This window comes from Rhopilema esculentum, chromosome 11 (genome assembly GCF_057945365.1).
Source record: "Rhopilema esculentum isolate cy_ngs chromosome 11, ASM5794536v1, whole genome shotgun sequence".
NCBI lineage: Eukaryota > Metazoa > Cnidaria > Scyphozoa > Rhizostomeae > Rhizostomatidae > Rhopilema > Rhopilema esculentum.
In genome coordinates, this window is record NC_142825.1 from 4,876,682 (window position 1) to 4,894,423 (window position 17,742).

The 17,742-nt window shown below is 34.5% G+C and overlaps 2 protein-coding genes across 4 annotated transcripts; one reads left to right on the top strand and one right to left on the bottom strand.

Moving 5' to 3' along the window:
- Window positions 1-18: 18 nt before the first annotated feature.
- On the top strand, window positions 19-7,137 carry LOC135693370 (acyl-CoA-binding domain-containing protein 6-like). 3 transcript variants are annotated; one of them, XM_065211824.2, is made up of 8 exons: window positions 19-241; window positions 1,785-1,849; window positions 2,407-2,518; window positions 2,728-2,813; window positions 3,860-3,965; window positions 4,362-4,451; window positions 5,289-5,319; window positions 6,867-7,137. In XM_065211824.2, exons 1-8 carry the CDS (start codon window positions 143-145, stop codon window positions 7,016-7,018), a joined length of 741 nt encoding a protein of 246 aa, XP_065067896.2. In that variant the 5' UTR covers window positions 19-142; the 3' UTR covers window positions 7,019-7,137. The 3 variants fall into 3 exon arrangements, with proteins under 3 accessions (XP_065067896.2, XP_065067897.2, XP_065067898.2); XM_065211825.2 differs by having other exon boundaries at window positions 73-227; XM_065211826.2 differs by lacking the exon at window positions 1,785-1,849 and having other exon boundaries at window positions 92-241.
- Window positions 7,082-17,104, bottom strand: LOC135693369 (delta-aminolevulinic acid dehydratase). The gene is made up of 12 exons (XM_065211823.2): window positions 16,931-17,104; window positions 14,976-15,026; window positions 11,731-11,827; window positions 10,979-11,117; window positions 10,313-10,396; window positions 9,687-9,775; window positions 9,369-9,424; window positions 8,815-8,902; window positions 8,617-8,703; window positions 7,758-7,787; window positions 7,372-7,471; window positions 7,082-7,222 (listed from the first exon to the last, which is right to left on the bottom strand). The coding sequence occupies exons 1-12, from the start codon at window positions 17,068-17,070 to the stop codon at window positions 7,152-7,154; spliced, it is 1,032 nt and encodes a 343-aa protein (XP_065067895.2). The 5' UTR covers window positions 17,071-17,104; the 3' UTR covers window positions 7,082-7,151.
- Window positions 17,105-17,742: the final 638 nt, after the last annotated feature.

Here is a 17,742-nt window from a genome sequence, read left to right on the forward strand (position 1 = left end):
ACCTCGTTTGGAAGACAATTGTTAAAAAGAGGATACCACAAAATGTCTGAAATTAACAGACAAAACAGAAAATTAGAAATTTTGGTATTGTATCAGAAACTCATCTAACTATTATGAGAGCTTAGATTCTTATGAAAAAGAAATGGAAGATAATCGCTTCAACATTGCTGCAGAACATGCACGAAAATTACGAAACCTCAGTGAATCGTCGATGTTACAATTGTACGGTTTGTACAAACAGGTTTGTTGGTTACCCAGCGACGTTGGAGTGAAGCCGTTGCTGATACGCAATATTAGTATATTAAAATTGTAAAAATGTTACAATTTCAAGTTTAAATAGCTCAGCTTTCAATTCATTTTATTAAATTGTGCTTCTATGAAAAACTTTGAGCCAAAACGTGCAGATATTCTTTAAATTTAATTTAGTATATTCTTCAAACAAATGTAATTTATTTTGAAAATTTTATTTCGTGACATTGGATTCTCGTCGTCGTATTGCTTTGTTCCTGTATATCTTTCTAACGTGCAGATACTCTTGATTTTTGTTGAATTAGAGAATAACCTAACCCTTAATCTCTTCTGTAAATTAATCCATTTTCAGGAAGAAGATGTTTTTTCCATTGTTTCAAGCTGAGTAAAGACCAATGATACTGCACTAGTATTTTAGCTGCATTTTCCACATCTCCGTTTTTAGTTTTTTTTGCTTCTTATTGAATCCACGCATGACGCTTTGAAATGCTGTGCTTTAAGCTATTCTTTTGTTATCTATCAAATAATCATAAGAACTAGATAAATATATAAACGTAATTATTAAAATTGCGTAGTGCTTTAGTATTAAAGTAAGAATAGAGTGAAGCAAAACATCACTATTTCCGTTTACACAAATCAAAACTAACATGTGACAAAAAAAACCTTTGACAAAGATAGAAATACTTTACTGGGATGATTAAATAGACCAGCAGTACTTAAGATAATGATGTAAGGATGAAGGTAGAAACGCAACAAAATAATGTGTATGATGTATTCTTAATTAAGAGTACAGAGCTGTTGCAAGAGTATATCTATGTAAATACCAGACTGAAAAGTTTGGTCTGTGCAGGGAATGCGTTCCCTGCGCAATAATTTTTGTCGCGTTCTCCTGCAACAATAGTTAAGAATCTGCCGTAGATTCTGCAAAAAATATTTGTTTATCTGGTCATGTTCCCCTCAAATATTCCACCATTTAAAGGGCCTCTCCAGCCAAATTTTGCACTTGCATTTTATTGGCTAATCTAAAGGAGTTGAACCTGCTGATTACGATTTTGTAATCTTCACAGTGACGTCACTGACTGGTTGATTGTAAAATGGTTAGAATGATTGTAAAAATTTGATATTTTCTTCGATCCTAAAAAGCTCTTGCTGTAGATTTGGATGCAGTTATCAACACGTGACCGTGACTCCTTCATGCTTCGGTGGAAGATATACGAAATTCATGGCGAACAAGAGCCGCACATTGTGATGTCAGAATGTCACCAAACTGATTCGGCTTTTGTCGTTTTTTTCTCTGAAAGGTGCAACTTTAAAGCCTTATAACTAATTGGAATTTTGCAAAAACAACAACTTTACCATAATACACGCACCAGATGCTAATAAAAATTTTTTTTTTGGCTGGAGAGGCCCTTTAAACTTCAAACTTTTGATAACAAGAAAAAACAACGAATACAAGGTCTCTTCGAAAGGTCTCTGGCATTCCCCAAGCAGAAAAAGAACTTTACAGTCTGGTGTAAATATATCCTTTGTCGTAGGCCACAGCTGGTCCTTGTACAACACCAAAACCAGGATTTTGGGATATTGTTGGTAAATCAAAATGGTAATGTTGAATATGAATGATACATAATCTCAACTTAGTCTGTAAGTACCAAAAGAAACCAGAAACAGAAATTGTTTTAACCATAAGCTGTAATTATTGGTATTACAAAACAATTAAAACAAAACAGTGCAAGAAAGAAGACAGTGGGCAATGAGACAACAGAAATTTTAATGTTTTTGAATAGATTTTGGTTTATTACCGTTATTAATGCCATTGTTAACATGCATGGTTTTTACATTCAGGAAATACAAATCTATGCACAGTTTTTTGGCGGTACATAACTTGAAAATGGCTTTGAAAAAAGCAAACATTTCACAACGTTTTAACTAAAAGCTTTTTCGTCTGACACTCCTCAGAGCATAAAATGTCTCTATGCAGTTAAAAATGTTTTGTTTCAATCAATATCATTTGCAAGGTCTCCTGAATTGCTTCACCTGTAGAGTATTGAAACAACCTAGACTCGGATAAGATGAAAAATTGTGGAGCCTCAAATTGTGGAACACTTACTTTTTCTTATGACTGGGCAATTAAAGTATTTTGTATGGTTTCTTTTTTAGGGAATCGTGGAAAAAGCTAGAGAAAATGGATAAAGAAACTGCAAAAGAGGGTTACATAATTCTTGTTCAAGAGCTTGACCCTACATGGGACATTGATGAAGAATCATTAATGGTACAGTATATATGAACTAAATCTCTTGACATTTAATGGAAATCATTTTTTCTTCAAATCTGAAAAAATCAAATCAAAGCAAAAGATGTTATGTTTTCTTAAAACAGAATACTGAATAGGTAAAACAGAATCTCCAAATATAAATTTTGTTCTTGGAGCTACATACATCAACAGCTAATTTTTGTGAAGCTTTAAATTTTTATTTCTAGGAAGATGATTCTGAAACAAAGAAAGCTGGACATGGTATGGGAGTTTCAGTAAGCACAATGTCCTATGGAGAAGATCAGTATATAAGGTGAATATTATATGATTTTACATGATTTTCTTGGTCGTTTCAAGAAAATAAAGCAAAAAATCGAAAGATCCTAAGATTGAATAAAAGACAAGCAATTTCACAAACATTGCATGATATTGTGAAAGAAAATTATGATCATCATCATGAAAAGTTGCTAGACAATAAAGAAAGATTAAGAACTGGCATAAATGAAAGATAATGTTTCTTTGATGTCAGAATTGGATGTTAACTTTTGATAATGTTATTTGATAATGTAACTTTCTCCTCCCCTCTTCCTATATCCTCTAAAATTTTTTCAACTTTTAGGTGACCCAATCCTCTTCCAATAAGTGCTAATCCCAATTGTGAATGGCCTTTCAGTATCAGCAACATATACATGCAAGCATAGAAAATTTTGAAGAATGTTAAGGGTAAAGTTAGACATGAACCCCATAAATAGCCTGTAAATAAGGTCTACTTGTTTCGGGGGAGTCAAAGAATGATATCATACGAGTCCCAGCTGTTTTTCTTCCTTGATGTCTCTAGCCTCTTCAGTGATCTTTTTGCTGGATGCCTGTATTCTAATTGTTGTCAAATAGAAACGAACCATCAACCACTCAAGCAGTCTACCACTAGTCCACCTAGGTACCATAAAATGGATTAAATTGTATTAACTCTTTAACGAAAAGCCATAAAATCAACCAAAAGGCTGATTTTATCCACAAAAAGAATCTGAAGCTACAAAAACAATTTGTAGAATTAAACTTTGCTAACTTTGCAAGACACGACTTAAATTCAATATTGAATACATTAAAGCCAAAAACTGTCGGACGATCAAAGTTTCGGACAAAATTGTGTTCGAGAGTTTAATTGTCTGAAATACTTTTTTGTCTGAAAGTTTGTTTTTCTTGAAAATAAAGAAAGCCCAAATATGGGTTACTTGAAGCTTGTTAAACTACATTAGTCATCTAAAGCGTGTTAAACTATATAAGTTTTCACATTGTCTTCCTCATTTTCATCATTTTCAAATATGTTTAATGTTGAATTTGTTAAAAAATATTCTTTAGCAATGAAGATAAAAGTATTTTTGATTGGTGTAAAGAAAATGTTGTTAGTAAAGTGGCAATGATGTTAGGCACTGGCAACTTCCAAGTTAACAGTAAAGATGAAAATGTATGTATTTACACATTTGTTCTGTGCTTTGTTGATGTATATTTTACTTTGTGAACAAATTGGTACCATAGAAAAATTATTCACACTTTGTCTTGAATGTCAGCAGTGTAAAGTTTTTGACACTAAGCTTCAACAATAGTGAATCTGTACATAGAAAATGAGTATTAAAGAATCAAGCATGCGAGGGCCTGGTTGAGATGATATACAGTTAGTTCTGCTTGCTATTTCATCATTTATTCATCCTATCAGATCTTTTTTCAATATTTTATAAATCGGTTGGTCAGAATTTTTATCTTATCTGCTTTCTCTCATTTTAAATAGCTGAAAGCTCTTCAAAATGTAAGATTACCAACATAAGTGTATTTCTTCCTTGCAATCTTTATATTTTTTCTTAAGGGCATGACTATGCTGCACTGGAGCAGTGACCGTGGCCACAATGATATGGTCAACTTACTGATTAAAAATGGTGCAGATATCAATATGCAGGTAGCTTATTTTTTTGCATTTCTTGCTAATTGACTTATGATTGGGCAATTGGTCAATATTTACACTCAAGTCCAACATGTTGCAAAACGTAATGGTCTTTTGGAATCTGTTAACATCAAAGCAAAGGATTCCAGCTTGTGTAGACAGAAAGAGTTTGTTTTCTATCTTAGACTCTTCAATTAGGTGAGAGGTTATCAGTCCCTGTTAGTAAAAACATTTTATTGTACACATCCAATCCTAACAGTCTTGTTTTGTCAATCACAATTGGAGTGGCAGCAGTATTACAATGTAGTAAATACTATTTAATAGTCTTGCAGTACTACCAAACCTGAAGATGCCTCTTGAGAAAAAGAAGCGGAATTTTATATGCATAATTCAAAGTACTCTGTTAATCTATCATACCATCCCTGTTGAGCAAGCTTGGTGAAACATTCTTTGTTGGCAAGGATTTTTCTGATTGTTGATTCCCCTTTTGAAAAATGAATGACCCTGGCATATTTATGTGTCCACATGCTCCCTGTAAGCTGATCCCCCTTGTCACCCTGGCGCAGCTCATAATTTTCCAATAGGCAGGAAGGCAATTTCTTTGGGCTTTTGAGTCATGAACCAGTATTTGCTTACCAGTGATAAAGGTCCTCAAGAAAAAATTAACACTTTTAGCCTACACAAGGTAAATTTGTGATCAATGTAATTGCATATTATGAATATTTCAAAATTATCCTGATTGTTTGCCTTTACATGGTTTGTTTTTGACAGGTTTAACTTTTCCATCTTTTACTCTATGTTAAGTCTGCTTTACTGGTTTAAATAGAATAATTGATTATCTTTCCTATACAGGATAATGATCTCCAGACATCACTTCATTATGGTATGTAACATGTTAAAGGAAACTTTGAATTACCTTTAGATTAAAAATCTGATGGTGTGATTTCTTCACTTCTATGACAATTTGTCAAATACAAACTTCTAAAGTCAATTTGTTGTGAGCCATCTCTTTAATAATTTCGAAATGGCGAAATTCTAAAGCCATCTCTTAAAAAATTTCTTTTATTTAATGATTAAATCGCACATACTCCATCACAGAATTAGTCATCAAGCCAAAAATAGCAACATATGGAGCTCTCATAGCTCCAACCAGTTTTTGTTGAAGGTAACATTTTTCACCATAGAATCTATGTGTTTAAATTTGTGAGTTATCAGAATTTTCCTCCTCCCCTTCATATTCATTGTTTGTTTCCTTGAAAATTCCTATTACTATTTCTGTTCTCTTTTGTTATTTCTTATACTTGCCCTTTCTTTTTTCTTTAGTCATTCAGTGATAGGTCCTTGGGTCAAACTGATCTAATTTAGGCATGTTTTAATGGATGCAAATTTTGCATCTTTTTATCAAATGAGTTTCTGGATGGTGTCTTCATTAAATTACAAGCACTAGTCTCTCAACATCACAAAAATGGGGCCTTGCTGGAAGGACCCTTACCGTTACAACTGTTACATAATCAAACGTTTCTTTCATTTCGGCCAACTTTCTAACAAGAACACACATTGGTAGTGTCCTTGAATATTTGCAGCTATAGCAACCAATGAGATTGGCAGATTCTAGTGACAACAAACCTGGATCCAAATCTAGGCATAGCAATCCATTAACTTTCTCTATATATACTATTTCTTCTAATGCTATGAATGAATTAAATGCACTGAGAACTTGACTATCAACATCCAACCTTTGTGACAGGTTTTCAATCATGCTTTGAATTTTTTTATCCTTAACTGCTTCTACAACACATGCAGCTGGAATATACAGATCATGTGCTCTTTTTCCTAGGGGTAGTGTTCAGTTTTATGCCCTTCAGAGATGTCATTTGATCTTCTCCCTCCTTTGCTGCCAAGAAAATGCTGTCCATCAACCGAAGGGAGGAGCTGGAAAAAACTTTTCCAGTTTCTCTTTTTTAGAAGCTTCTATGTAGCCATCCATTGTAATAAATGTAGCATTACCACTTTTCTTTTGCTTTTGGTAATACTTGAGAACAAAATGGACATCACCAAGGAATGAAATTGGAAAACCGGCAATCAAAAAAGGCAGACAAAATTTTCCTCGATGGACAGCTAATCTAAAAATGTGTTGGCAACCCAAAAATACAAAGATTTTGATTTAAGGCTAGTTTTCTAACTTGACATAATTTTCTAGAGCAGTTTGTATCCAGGTTGTTTGTGACAATGAAATACTGTTTTATCGACATGGGGCACAAAATCAAGGATAATTCAGTTATGCCACAGCAGACCATGTTCCAAGTAAAATAATAACTCCTAATTCGGGAAGGGCCTAAAAACTCTATTTAAATTCTCCATGTGATTTGTCACAAATATTCTCATTCATTCTTGGCATTCATACATGATTATCTTTATTACTTTGTTTAGCTGTTGTTTGTGAACATGCACATGTTATCAAGGGCCTACTGGAGAGAGGAGCAAATGCAAATTTACAAGATGATACAGGTGCTACACCTCTCGATGTTGCAACTTCACCAAGCATAAGGGACCTTATAAAAGATTTTTCAAAATCCAGCTAGCATTAAGGAAAACTCGATGATTCTAAGGAATCTTATTGTACATATCGTTGATAAATTAAATCTTGAAATGTTCTTGTTAGAATAAACTGTTTTACTAAAATTCACGATGTTATATGAAAGTTTTGCTCTCACTTTACTTTTTCCGCTGCTTCTCCAGGATTTCTAGCAGAAGAGGGGTGAAGTATGAAATGATAATATCTGCACCTGAAAAGAGAAAAAATAACGAGGTTGTATTTACCAATTCCTAGTGAGCAGGACTTGAAGATGGTATATATCTAGCGAAAGAGAAAGTAAACTATAGGCTAAGCGACATGAAATAAACAATAAAACACCAGATGTTGATTTGCACTTACCAGCCCTTCGCATTGATGTAACAGCTTCTAGGACAGCTGCCTCTAGCTGAAAGGCTCCGGCCTTGCTTGCATGGTACAGCATTGCATATTCACCAGAGACCTAAACACCAGAAAAGAATAAAATGCGTGAAATTGGTTAGCATAGTGTTTGTCTCTGTACCAAAAACTTCGTGTTACTTTTGGTCATCCCGCAATGACGTTTTCGTTGCGGTGATTCCGTGAAATACTTTCAATTTTTTGGAAAGTTTCATTTATCAAACGCTTTAGAACTGCCAATTTCTGGTTTATGTCTCCTTTTTCATCTTTGTCTTTGTTGTAAGAGAATGAAAGTGTTAGAGATCACAATTGGTATTCATGTATATAACAACATTTTATGTGACACTTACCTGGTAAATAGCTAATGGAAATTCTGGATGCTGAAAGAGGAAAAATTCACATCAGTATATTGAAAGAAGGTGATCTGAAAGAGAAACACATTGCCCTTCCAAGCACAAGGAATCACAGTCTTGTATCATAAATATTTTGTATCGGCTAGGGCCTAGGACTTCCTAAATATATAAAAAGAATTCAGTCGCTCAAAAGAAAAGCCATTAAATGGTCCTAAGCAGCTATGTAGTCCTGTAGATCACAACAGTTCACAAAAATTGCAGAAAAGTGCCATCAAATGCAATACGGATTTTTGAAAACAAATTTATTCCACGTCCTCATCAAGATTCTTTGCACTGCCTGTTATCAGCTATAGTTCGTTCGTGCTTTCTTTTCCACTGTATATTGACATGTTTTAATAATTGCTGTCATGTGGCATCGATTTCTAACCGAACATCGACAAAAAAGTTAACGAAAAATGTCAACAGCCTTTGTCCTTGAGAATAAAGATTGCTAACAGAAAAAAGTATTGTCCTTCTTTTCGAATCCAATGGCGGAAACCTGAGAGGAAAAAGGGTGCGGTCGCCCCCCCCCCAATATTTTTGAAGACAATGGTCTTTTGCTCCAAAACAGTGGACAAATGTGACGTCATCTTATCAAAACAGTAGGCTTGCTCCCCAATTTTCGACCAAGAGTCCACCACTGTTCAAATCAGTCAAATTCTGCAATAGTCAATATAGCTTGAATTCTAATGAACGTGTTTCATTCAAATGCCTTGCCTATGTTTGTTAGCTAAAATGAATTTGAAAAATTTTGCCGGATCGATAGACAAACAAAACAGAAAAATTTAGAGAAATAAAGCAGAAAAATTTCCAATACCTTAGCTTTAATCTGTTGAACCAAGTCAAGATATGGCATTCCTGGTTTGACCATCACTATATCTGCGCCTTCGTGAATATCGCGCTCCTGCGAAAAGGGAATCAAACAAACGTATAAATGAGATTCATATATAAACGCACAAAATAGCCTTTAATCTAAATAAGGAACGATAACATATATATAAAAAAAATTACGTACGGTTGATCTTAAGGCCAATCCTTTCCCACCAGGTGGCAACTGATAGCATTTTCTGTCTCCAAATGAAGGCGCTGAAGATGCTGCATCCCTTGCAAAAATAACAACTACCATTTGGCTGGGTGTTGCTTCTCTTACATTCTAATCAAGTCTCTACTACCAGACTGCTCGAGTTCACAACTTGTTATTTAGTTAGTCATTTACTGATTGACAGGTTTTTTTCAACCAATGGGAGTCGATGGAAATAGACACGTGCTACAACATACATTCACAACGTTTACAACGAGAATGACAAGGTAGCCGTTTGTAACTATATAGAGTGTTAAGGGTTTTCAAAGTGAAAATTCATTTACCCTGGGCGCCAGAATCTCCATAACAAAGTCTCAGAAATATATTTTAAGTCTTCTCACAAAAATAATAATTTGAGTAAGGACTGGAAATATTTCCTTCCCGTCCCCCGTATCCATTCCTCCTTCGCCACTACGTTGTATCGTATCCCCGGTTTCTTGAGGCTCTAGTACCCAGGGTAACATTTAAGTCCGATTGTTGACAAATACCTGAAGGGTCCGTAAAAACATGATGCAAACTTAGCACTGTAGCTCATTATCGCCACCTGGAGAATGGAAGAGAAGGGATGCCAATCATTTTTAAAAAGCAGCTATATTCTAATACAACAGTTTGGAACAAGCAGCAAAATGAAGCTGACGAACTGTAATATGTTAATTTTTCTAATGTAATCAGCAATAAGAACGAACTGACAATCTTGCAATTTAATATATCACAGAAAAATAAGTAATAATACGTGGTCATATAATTTAGCTTGTGATTTAGGTAATAAAAACTGGTTTACAACAAAAACATGGTTATATACATACCTGTCTCCGATATCCATGTGTGTCGAGAATTTTCGCAATCATTTTAACTCTACCGTCCATGGTATCAGAGGGAGCAACAATATGACACCCTATTGATGGTTAAAGATAGAAAAATATGTGGCAATTACAATAAAGGAAAAACAACATCCACAGAAGCGTTTATTTGAAAGGGATATCAAATTCATTCAGCGATAAATAATCACAAAATTTGAATAAAAAAACACAATATATATCTGACCGATAATATCGCTGTCCGAATTTTTATTGGGGGTTGTAAATGGGGAATTTAATGCATATTAACGGCCATCTTAACCAACCTAGTTTGATACCACGTAATATTAGCAGGATTTTTAAGCATTCACAATAGTAAATCTTTAGAGAAACTAAAGTCTTCTATTTAATAAAGTTTTATCAAGCCTTTTACATAGATGAAAAAAGGACCATATCTATATTTGAAGTACGAAAAATCATAAGTATTGCAATAAAATACTTCAAAATACCACTTGCTTCGAAGCTAATATTAGATAAGGCATTGAATATTAACAACAGAAGAATTTGGTAGCTCAAGCCATCTTTATGGACTAAACCGGCATTACTGGGTTACGAAAATCTTTGAGCATACTTGCCCGCTTCTGCATAGACTAAAGCCACTTTTGCAAGCAGCTCTGTTGTTGCCTTTATATCAATTGTACCGTTGTCCTTTATGATTCCTGAGGATATTGAATCAAACCAAATTTAGTTAACATGTTTCAAATCCAAGGAGCCAAGTTCGTGGAGTATTAACATTACTTTTGGGAATGCAAAACAATCATACTCTTTTAGTTTGTTTTGTTAATTGGACAGTTATATTCCTCTCTTTGCGAGAAAACACGATTGCAGCTTCTTATTTCAGGGTTTGTTGATAAAAATCACATATTTTTCTACTTTTTTTGCTAGTAGTCAAGATCAACCGGTGGGTTTACTGTTGTCTTGTGTATTACTGATGTGAACGGTGAAATGATTTGCATATCCTTGGAAAATAAGTATATTGCACATAGAGAAACGGATTTTCAAAAGACGTTCCATGCACAGTACAAACTACATAAATAAACATTCAAGATACTTGGTATTTTTCATAAGAAATGGATAGGAGAAAAACCAATTACTTTATAAATAGTGTCAGTAAAAGTTGCATTAGTATTCGTGGTCTGTGATATTTTATGTGAAATTAGACAAAACCTAATAGCTCATCAAATGTTACAAAGAAATCAAGTATTTTGACAAAAGCACCAAAGTATCAAATTTCCACTGACCACAATGTCCATGGCTGGTAAAAGTACAAAGGCAGACATCACAAGCTATTAACAGGTTTGGAAAACTATCTCGTAACAATTTAACTGCTGGTATCACTTTGTTGAATTTTTCTGAAGCATAATTAGAAGCAGAAGTATCCTGTAGAAAGGAAAATAGGCGACTCAGAAAAAATGTAAGTCGTTATATAATATAATAATATAAAAATATAAAAAACATGAATTTATAATTATAATATAATATAATATAATATAATATAATATAATATAATATAATATAATATAATATAATATAATATAATATAATATAATATAATATAATATAATATAATATAATATAATATAATATAATATAATATAATATAATATAATATAATATAATATAATATAATATAATATAATATAATATAATAAACTGAGATCTGTGGGAGCAGAGGCATTGTCGCTATATGGAGGGGTCATATATAAGGTCAACAAACAGCTGTATAATTCTAAACCAAAAATCACTGAGTTTGACATCGAAAAACATATTCAGATCTTAAAAGAGTTTTATTATATTCCATCAGTTTTTGCACGCGATCGTAAAAATAACTACAATCGTGTCAGTGATCGTGTATTTAAGAATTACACGCAATTCTATGTCGCAGTCTCTTCCTTGCCAAGCTTAGTTGATGATAAACGATAGAAATCCTTCATCGTGGTACACAGCTCGGTATCGTTAAGTTAGAGAAAATATTTACAACCTAAAAACATACCTTCATCTGGGTTTCCATAATACCAAAGAGCAGAACTGTCTTGAGACCCTTCGAAACCAACGGAGCAACAATATCTTTGAGGTGATCGAGACCTAGTCTAGCAGACGATATTAATAAAAAAATTTCAGCTTTCTATTTTCAGATTCCACTACATACTACAATTACAAAATATATGACGACATTTTCACCAAAAATAATAACTAGCAATCAGTGGCGGCTCTTGCTAATGGGCATCTTGGGCAATGCCCCCTAAAAAAGATTCAAAGGAAATCTATGATATTCATGTTTAATTTAGAAGATAGTCTTACTGTGGTTAATTATATAAGTTTGTAGCTCTTCTAGAAAAAGCTCCTTGCTATCCCGTCTCGTCCTTAGCCTCGCTTCTGGCCCGCTTGTGCCTTGAGCGATGATGTCATTTTACGGGCAAAGTTTTTTTGCCCCTAGCCGACATGCGCACAAGCTAATCTTCGACCTCGAGCATTGCGAAACGCGGCCTGTGATTGGCTTATTTGAAGGAAAAAAAATTTTGCCCATAAAATGACATCATCGCTAAACAATAACCACATCTATAAATGCTTTTTCTTCTGCGCTCCATGACGATCAACATCGAACCATGAATACAGTGAAAAATTTGCAAACTCGACCTTTCTATCGATTATCGCAATATTGATGGTCTGCCCTCTTAACTGTGAAAGTCACGAGCCGCCACTGCTAGCAATACAATCTTTTTTAATAGCAAACAATAAACCCTAAAAAAATAAACCACGATAAGGTACAGCCTACTTAAAACAAATTTGAAACGTATTCAAATATTTGAGGATCGATGCTGAAACTTGCGATGAACAAAGCAACTGTAGCATATCAATACTTCCGAGACGCAGATAGTTGGAAAAAACCCTATCAAGCTCCCGGGATATCTCTTTTGCGATCAGGTTTGAAAATTATTGATATAGAATAAAGGTTAGAGAGTTTCTCAAGGCTGTAGATAGAAGTTGATTCGTTGGTGTTTACTGGAATAGTATTTTATGCTTTAGGATCAAAACACCGCACTGATTGAGTAATGTGAATTTTTAAGAAAATATCTTTTTTTCAATGATTGTCTAGTCGCATAGAGATGAACACACGCACTTCTGGTAATAAATCAAAGAAATGGGAAGGGAATGTCTTGTCAATACGCTAAAGCAAAAACTGCTGATGCAAAAATATTTGTTTCGTGATGTTTCTACACAAGCGTTGCAACTTGCAAGTACTCTAAGGGCCTAGCATTATAACACAGAGCCACCAAATAACATTTTCAAAAAAGATTTCTTATTGATAAAGAGCTTCTTAACTAATTCTTTGTCTAAATGTTTCTTCTCCAAATGACTTTCTTAGCAGAAACTTTTTGAAAAGCATAATAAAAAGGCCATAAGTGGAGCCTGGGGACTAGCTTGCTTTTGGCGGGAATTTTAAAGTCAGAATCTCATTCGTCAGCACTTATGAAGCCAATTTGTCTGGAATGTTTTCCTGGGCGATACATGGAAATAAACTTTTTTACAAGATATAAAGGTATAAAGTAAAAGGATAGATGCAGATGATATTGATTGGTTGTGGTAAGTTTTACAAAATTACTAGCTCTTCCTTCGAATAATGGCGTGTTATTACCTATTTTCGATGGCTCCGTTACAACAATATTACAGGCTGAAAATGAAAATAATCTTAAAATGTAGGCTGTTGTTTACATTGTAAAACAGCTTTTAGTTTTAATTGAGGCCGGCCTCCCCTTATTTTCACTTACGACAAAAAGAGCACAGAAGTAAGATTGCCATATCCAAAAAGCAAAAAATGCACTGCTTTTTTTTAATGGGTCTAAGGACCTTGGCTAAAACAAATTGCAAGGGGATGGTGATAAGAGATAAAGTCTCTGATTCTAAAGCGATCTGCAGTTAACTCAACTTTTGATAGAGTTAACTCAATAAATGTTTGTATCTGTTACAAGTTTGCAAACAAAAATATAGCCACCTTTATTGAAGGGAACCTTTGCATCAAAAGAAACTAATTTCAATTTTTGGACAACCCCATTGTGAAACAAATGCAACCTTAAAATGTTGGTTTGCTGAAAAAATCCACTGTCAGGAGTGTACTATAATTTTTGAGCATCAGTAGTCCTGATGTTAATTGATAAACAAAAATTGCAAAACAAAGCAACTTGGCATGTACATTCTTTGAATGGGCATATAAAAACCTTCAGTATTTTTTCTTTTACATTCAGCAGCCTATTTCCATGACAAATTTTTCTTTATTTCAAAAATATGTATGGATTTGGGGTTTAAATATGGCTTTCGGCAGGAAGATAATGAAATTTCAGATACCAGGGCAAACAAAGTGATGTGAACTTTTTGGGGTGACTTGGACAGAAGCACTATCTACTTTTTTTGCATAAGGGAAACATTTCCTTTAGCCTCTGAAGTTTTTACAAGTTACAATTATCATAGATATAAGAGGATATTTATTTTTGTGAAAAAAAACAAAGGAGGGGTGAACTATCTAACTAACTTACTAAAAATATGTTCAGTGGTTTTGTGGCAATCAAGTCAATTCCAGTCATTTCTGCTTGCCCTGTAACTCTTCTTAAATTTTTATTGTTTTTTCAGTGCCCCCAGGGTCTTTCCAATGTCTACTTGTATGTTATTTTGGTTAAGCCTTTTGCTATTAATTTTATCCTTTAATTTTCTATTATGGAAAAATGACGGAACTTGGAAATCTTCACAGCAAAAGTGCAAAGCAAGGGAAGAGTTATAAGTATCTATCTGGATAGAACTTTGAAGCATCATCTAGGAAATATTCAAAATTATTATTCTCAGTAAAATGGCACAAAATTATTTTTTTCCAAGAAAACATTTGTACACAATAAAAAAATCATACTATTAAAATTTGATTTTTCCTATTTAGAACAAATGAAGATAGTTGATTCTCTCAGCTTCAAGCAAAAATTTTCGGTCCTCAAAATCTCTTTGCATCTTTTAATTTCATTTCTAGATGCATAAAATTCAAATTTAGATTTACTAGCAACAGAGCGTTTGATACATGGTAGGACATTGGATACATTTCTAAATAAACTTGCACTAAAAATTAAAAATTTCAACAAAAATTGTTAATTTTGAAACTTTGATATCTTCACTTTGTGATTGGCAAAGGCAAACAGGAAAATTAGCTCAAGGTGGATTCTTTTACTCTATTATTGAATACTGATATTAAAATGTTACCTGTACTGCCCTGGCATTGAGGCTATTTCTTCTTTTGTAGAATCATTTGAGCTGCAAGATAAAAATGTTACGTAACAGAGCAAGCATACAAATATAACAATATTAGAAAATTTTGAAAGCAGCCTCTAGTTTTGCATATTAGTCTGGCCATTTCTTGAAGCCACTTGAGCAGGTAGCTCTCCAACGTACTACTTATTTTAAAAACAAGGTTTCTCAAGCTTATCACAGTACATATACTAAGATATATGCCACTTGTAAATGTATGGACACAAAAAAGAAACAACATTGTTAAACACAGCTAACCACTATGAAATTTATAATCAGGGCTAGTACTAAAGCCGAGGCTGCTAAAACAAGAAACTAGCGGAACATGCACAGAACTAACAGAACAACCAAGGAATGACTGCAGAACTAAAGTAACGACCAAGGAATTAGTGGGGAACTAGCCAAACGACCAGGAATGAGGAGAGAACTAGCAAAACAACTAGGAAATGAGCTTGGAACTAACAGATCGTATGCTGGAGGAATTTTTATCCAAAATTTTATCCTCGCTTTTGAAGCCTTCTGCTAGGGGCCTACTTGGTTTTAGGTCTATTTTCATTAAGAAGACATAATTTTACTTTGTTTCCCAAAAGTCAAAAATGTAAAAACTACTAACTGTGTTCCCAATATCCTGAAGAATTGTCTTTACACAATTTACTTCATTGGTCACCATTGGGCTTCCTTGGGTTTCCATTCCTAAATGTTGCTAGTGCCACTAGTTCTGTTTGTTTTGTTGTTATCTCCACTGACCTCAAAAAGTCTTTTATAGAGATCAGTGGGTTGTTCCACAGTTATTCTTGGTCATTCCTCTAGTTCAGTGCACTTTCCGCTAGCACCTCATTTTGGCAATGTTGGTGCTAAACCACCATCAAAACATTTCCTTGCTATGGTCCATAAGACCAGTGGCGTCACCAGCTTGAAAAAGCTGGGGTGGATAAAACCAATTTTCTCGGCCATGCCCTTGGACAAGAAACTTTCTCAAGCAGCAATTTTGGTAACAGTGGCTTAATTCCAGTGCGAAAATCGAAATCAATCTGATCAGCCCAACTCCACCCCCCATGCCCCCCAAAAAAGGTTTTCAATGGATTTTGAGAAATTTGAAAATCGACTTTCAAGAAAACTGGGATGGGCAGTCCACCCTATGGCTATGCCACTGCATAGGACTAGGGCAGGTTTATGCAGCTTTCTAACAAGGGCAAATTTTCAAAATGAACTTGTTCGCGCAAGAAACAAAATTTTCTAGTCTCTGATACATTCGGCATGTTCCAATGTTGCTTGGAACCATTAAAAGATATTCAGGAATAAACTGGGGAATCATATATCCACAAATAATTATTCAGGAGTGGGGGTGACAGGCTAGTCCAAAATATGAGTTTAAGGGTATAAAAAGTTTTTCAGCAGTTTTACATTTTGCTGCATACCAAACTGTATCTTGTATCTTGTATATGAAATTTTGCATTCTTGCATGATGTAAAAGTAAAATCCGACAAATTTCGACAAGCCTTATACTTTCTACATACATATTAACAGAGCATCGAACGTGAACCTGAATGCTACACTGGGACGCAGTGTTGGGAGGACACGAACAATCCGGAGAGGTACCATGTTTTGGTTGATGTCATATTGCTAGGAGAGCGTTCCCCGACCCTAAGCGACCTGTGATTCGTTGATGCAGTCAAAAAACTCTACAACGTTCATGACACGAGGTTAATCAGATCAGAACCGGATTCTTCACCTTTCTCGTCTTGAATGTGCATGGTCATTTTATTGATTAGAAGTGAAATTTGTCCAGGTTAGTTAAAAAATCTTTCGCGACGGTGCCAATTTTGATACATGGTTTCCTACGTTGTTGCCAATATGCCATCATAGGCCTTGTGTTTGGCAAAAAACCCGGTCAATTGTTGCGAACTTACCTAATAAAGAGTGGATAAATCAGTTGACTCGCGTCTATAGTAGATCCCACTGACTGCCAGTCACGCAGAGTTTCATGGAAATAACCACTATGAAGGGAAAGGTGTTTTATCCACTCTGTACTTGACTTTTCTGCCTCCATCTTTTCTTCGGTTCCAAAAGGCAGCACCACCTCAGATCCCTGTGACTATTTCTTCCAATGGAAGTCTTTTCTCGGAACTAAAGATGGGGGTGTGAGCGAGGTGCGTACTAGATCCTTGGGCTGGAGGGGCTCCTAAAGAAATGTTCGAAAATGATATTAAAACCCCATAAAATCATACAATGTATAATAATAATATGTCCATGAACCAGACAGACACTTGAGGTGGCATTTATTTAATACAAATGGATCAGATTGATTTAATCCAAATGGATTAGTGTCTGAATTTCTCATGTAATGACGTGAAGTCATTGCTATTGCTTATTTTTTCAACATTTGAATGACTAACTAAATGAGTATTTACTTTGATAATGGGGCCTCCGACGAATGAGGGGCCGAGTGGCCATGCCCCCCACTTTTCTCCAAAACAATTTTTCAAAATCTCCTGTCATGGCTATTAAAGTTTTCCTTAACTCCCCTTCCTTCCCTTTTTCAACCTATGTCGGAGCCCATGGACAATTTATCTAAGTAGAATTTGCAAACAATCTTTTAATGGTACAAAATTTTAAACGTTTTCGATCTATGTTCTAACGTTTTATACTCTGAAGTGTGCCTAGCTAGAAGCTTTAGCATGACTCAAAATGTTTGCTTTTTCAAACCAAATTTGAAATAGAA

Bases quoted from the DNA above. Each gene is read 5' to 3' on its own strand.
- LOC135693370 (XM_065211824.2), top strand. From the start codon at position 143: ATGGAAGATAATCGCTTCAACATTGCTGCAGAACATGCACGAAAATTA. The intron at 2,814-3,859 runs GTGAATATTATA...AATATTCTTTAG, and splicing joins GGAGAAGATCAGTATATAAG to CAATGAAGATAAAAGTATTT. The intron at 5,320-6,866 runs GTATGTAACATG...TACTTTGTTTAG, and splicing joins CCAGACATCACTTCATTATG to CTGTTGTTTGTGAACATGCA.
- LOC135693369 (XM_065211823.2), bottom strand. From the start codon at position 17,070: ATGGAGGCAGAAAAGTCAAGTACAGAGTGGATAAAACACCTTTCCCTT. The intron at 10,397-10,978 runs GTCAGTGGAAAT...CAATATCCTCAG, and splicing joins TACCAGCCATGGACATTGTG to GAATCATAAAGGACAACGGT. The intron at 7,472-7,757 runs GTAAGTGTCACA...TCTGGTGTTTAG, and splicing joins TTCCATTAGCTATTTACCAG to GTCTCTGGTGAATATGCAAT.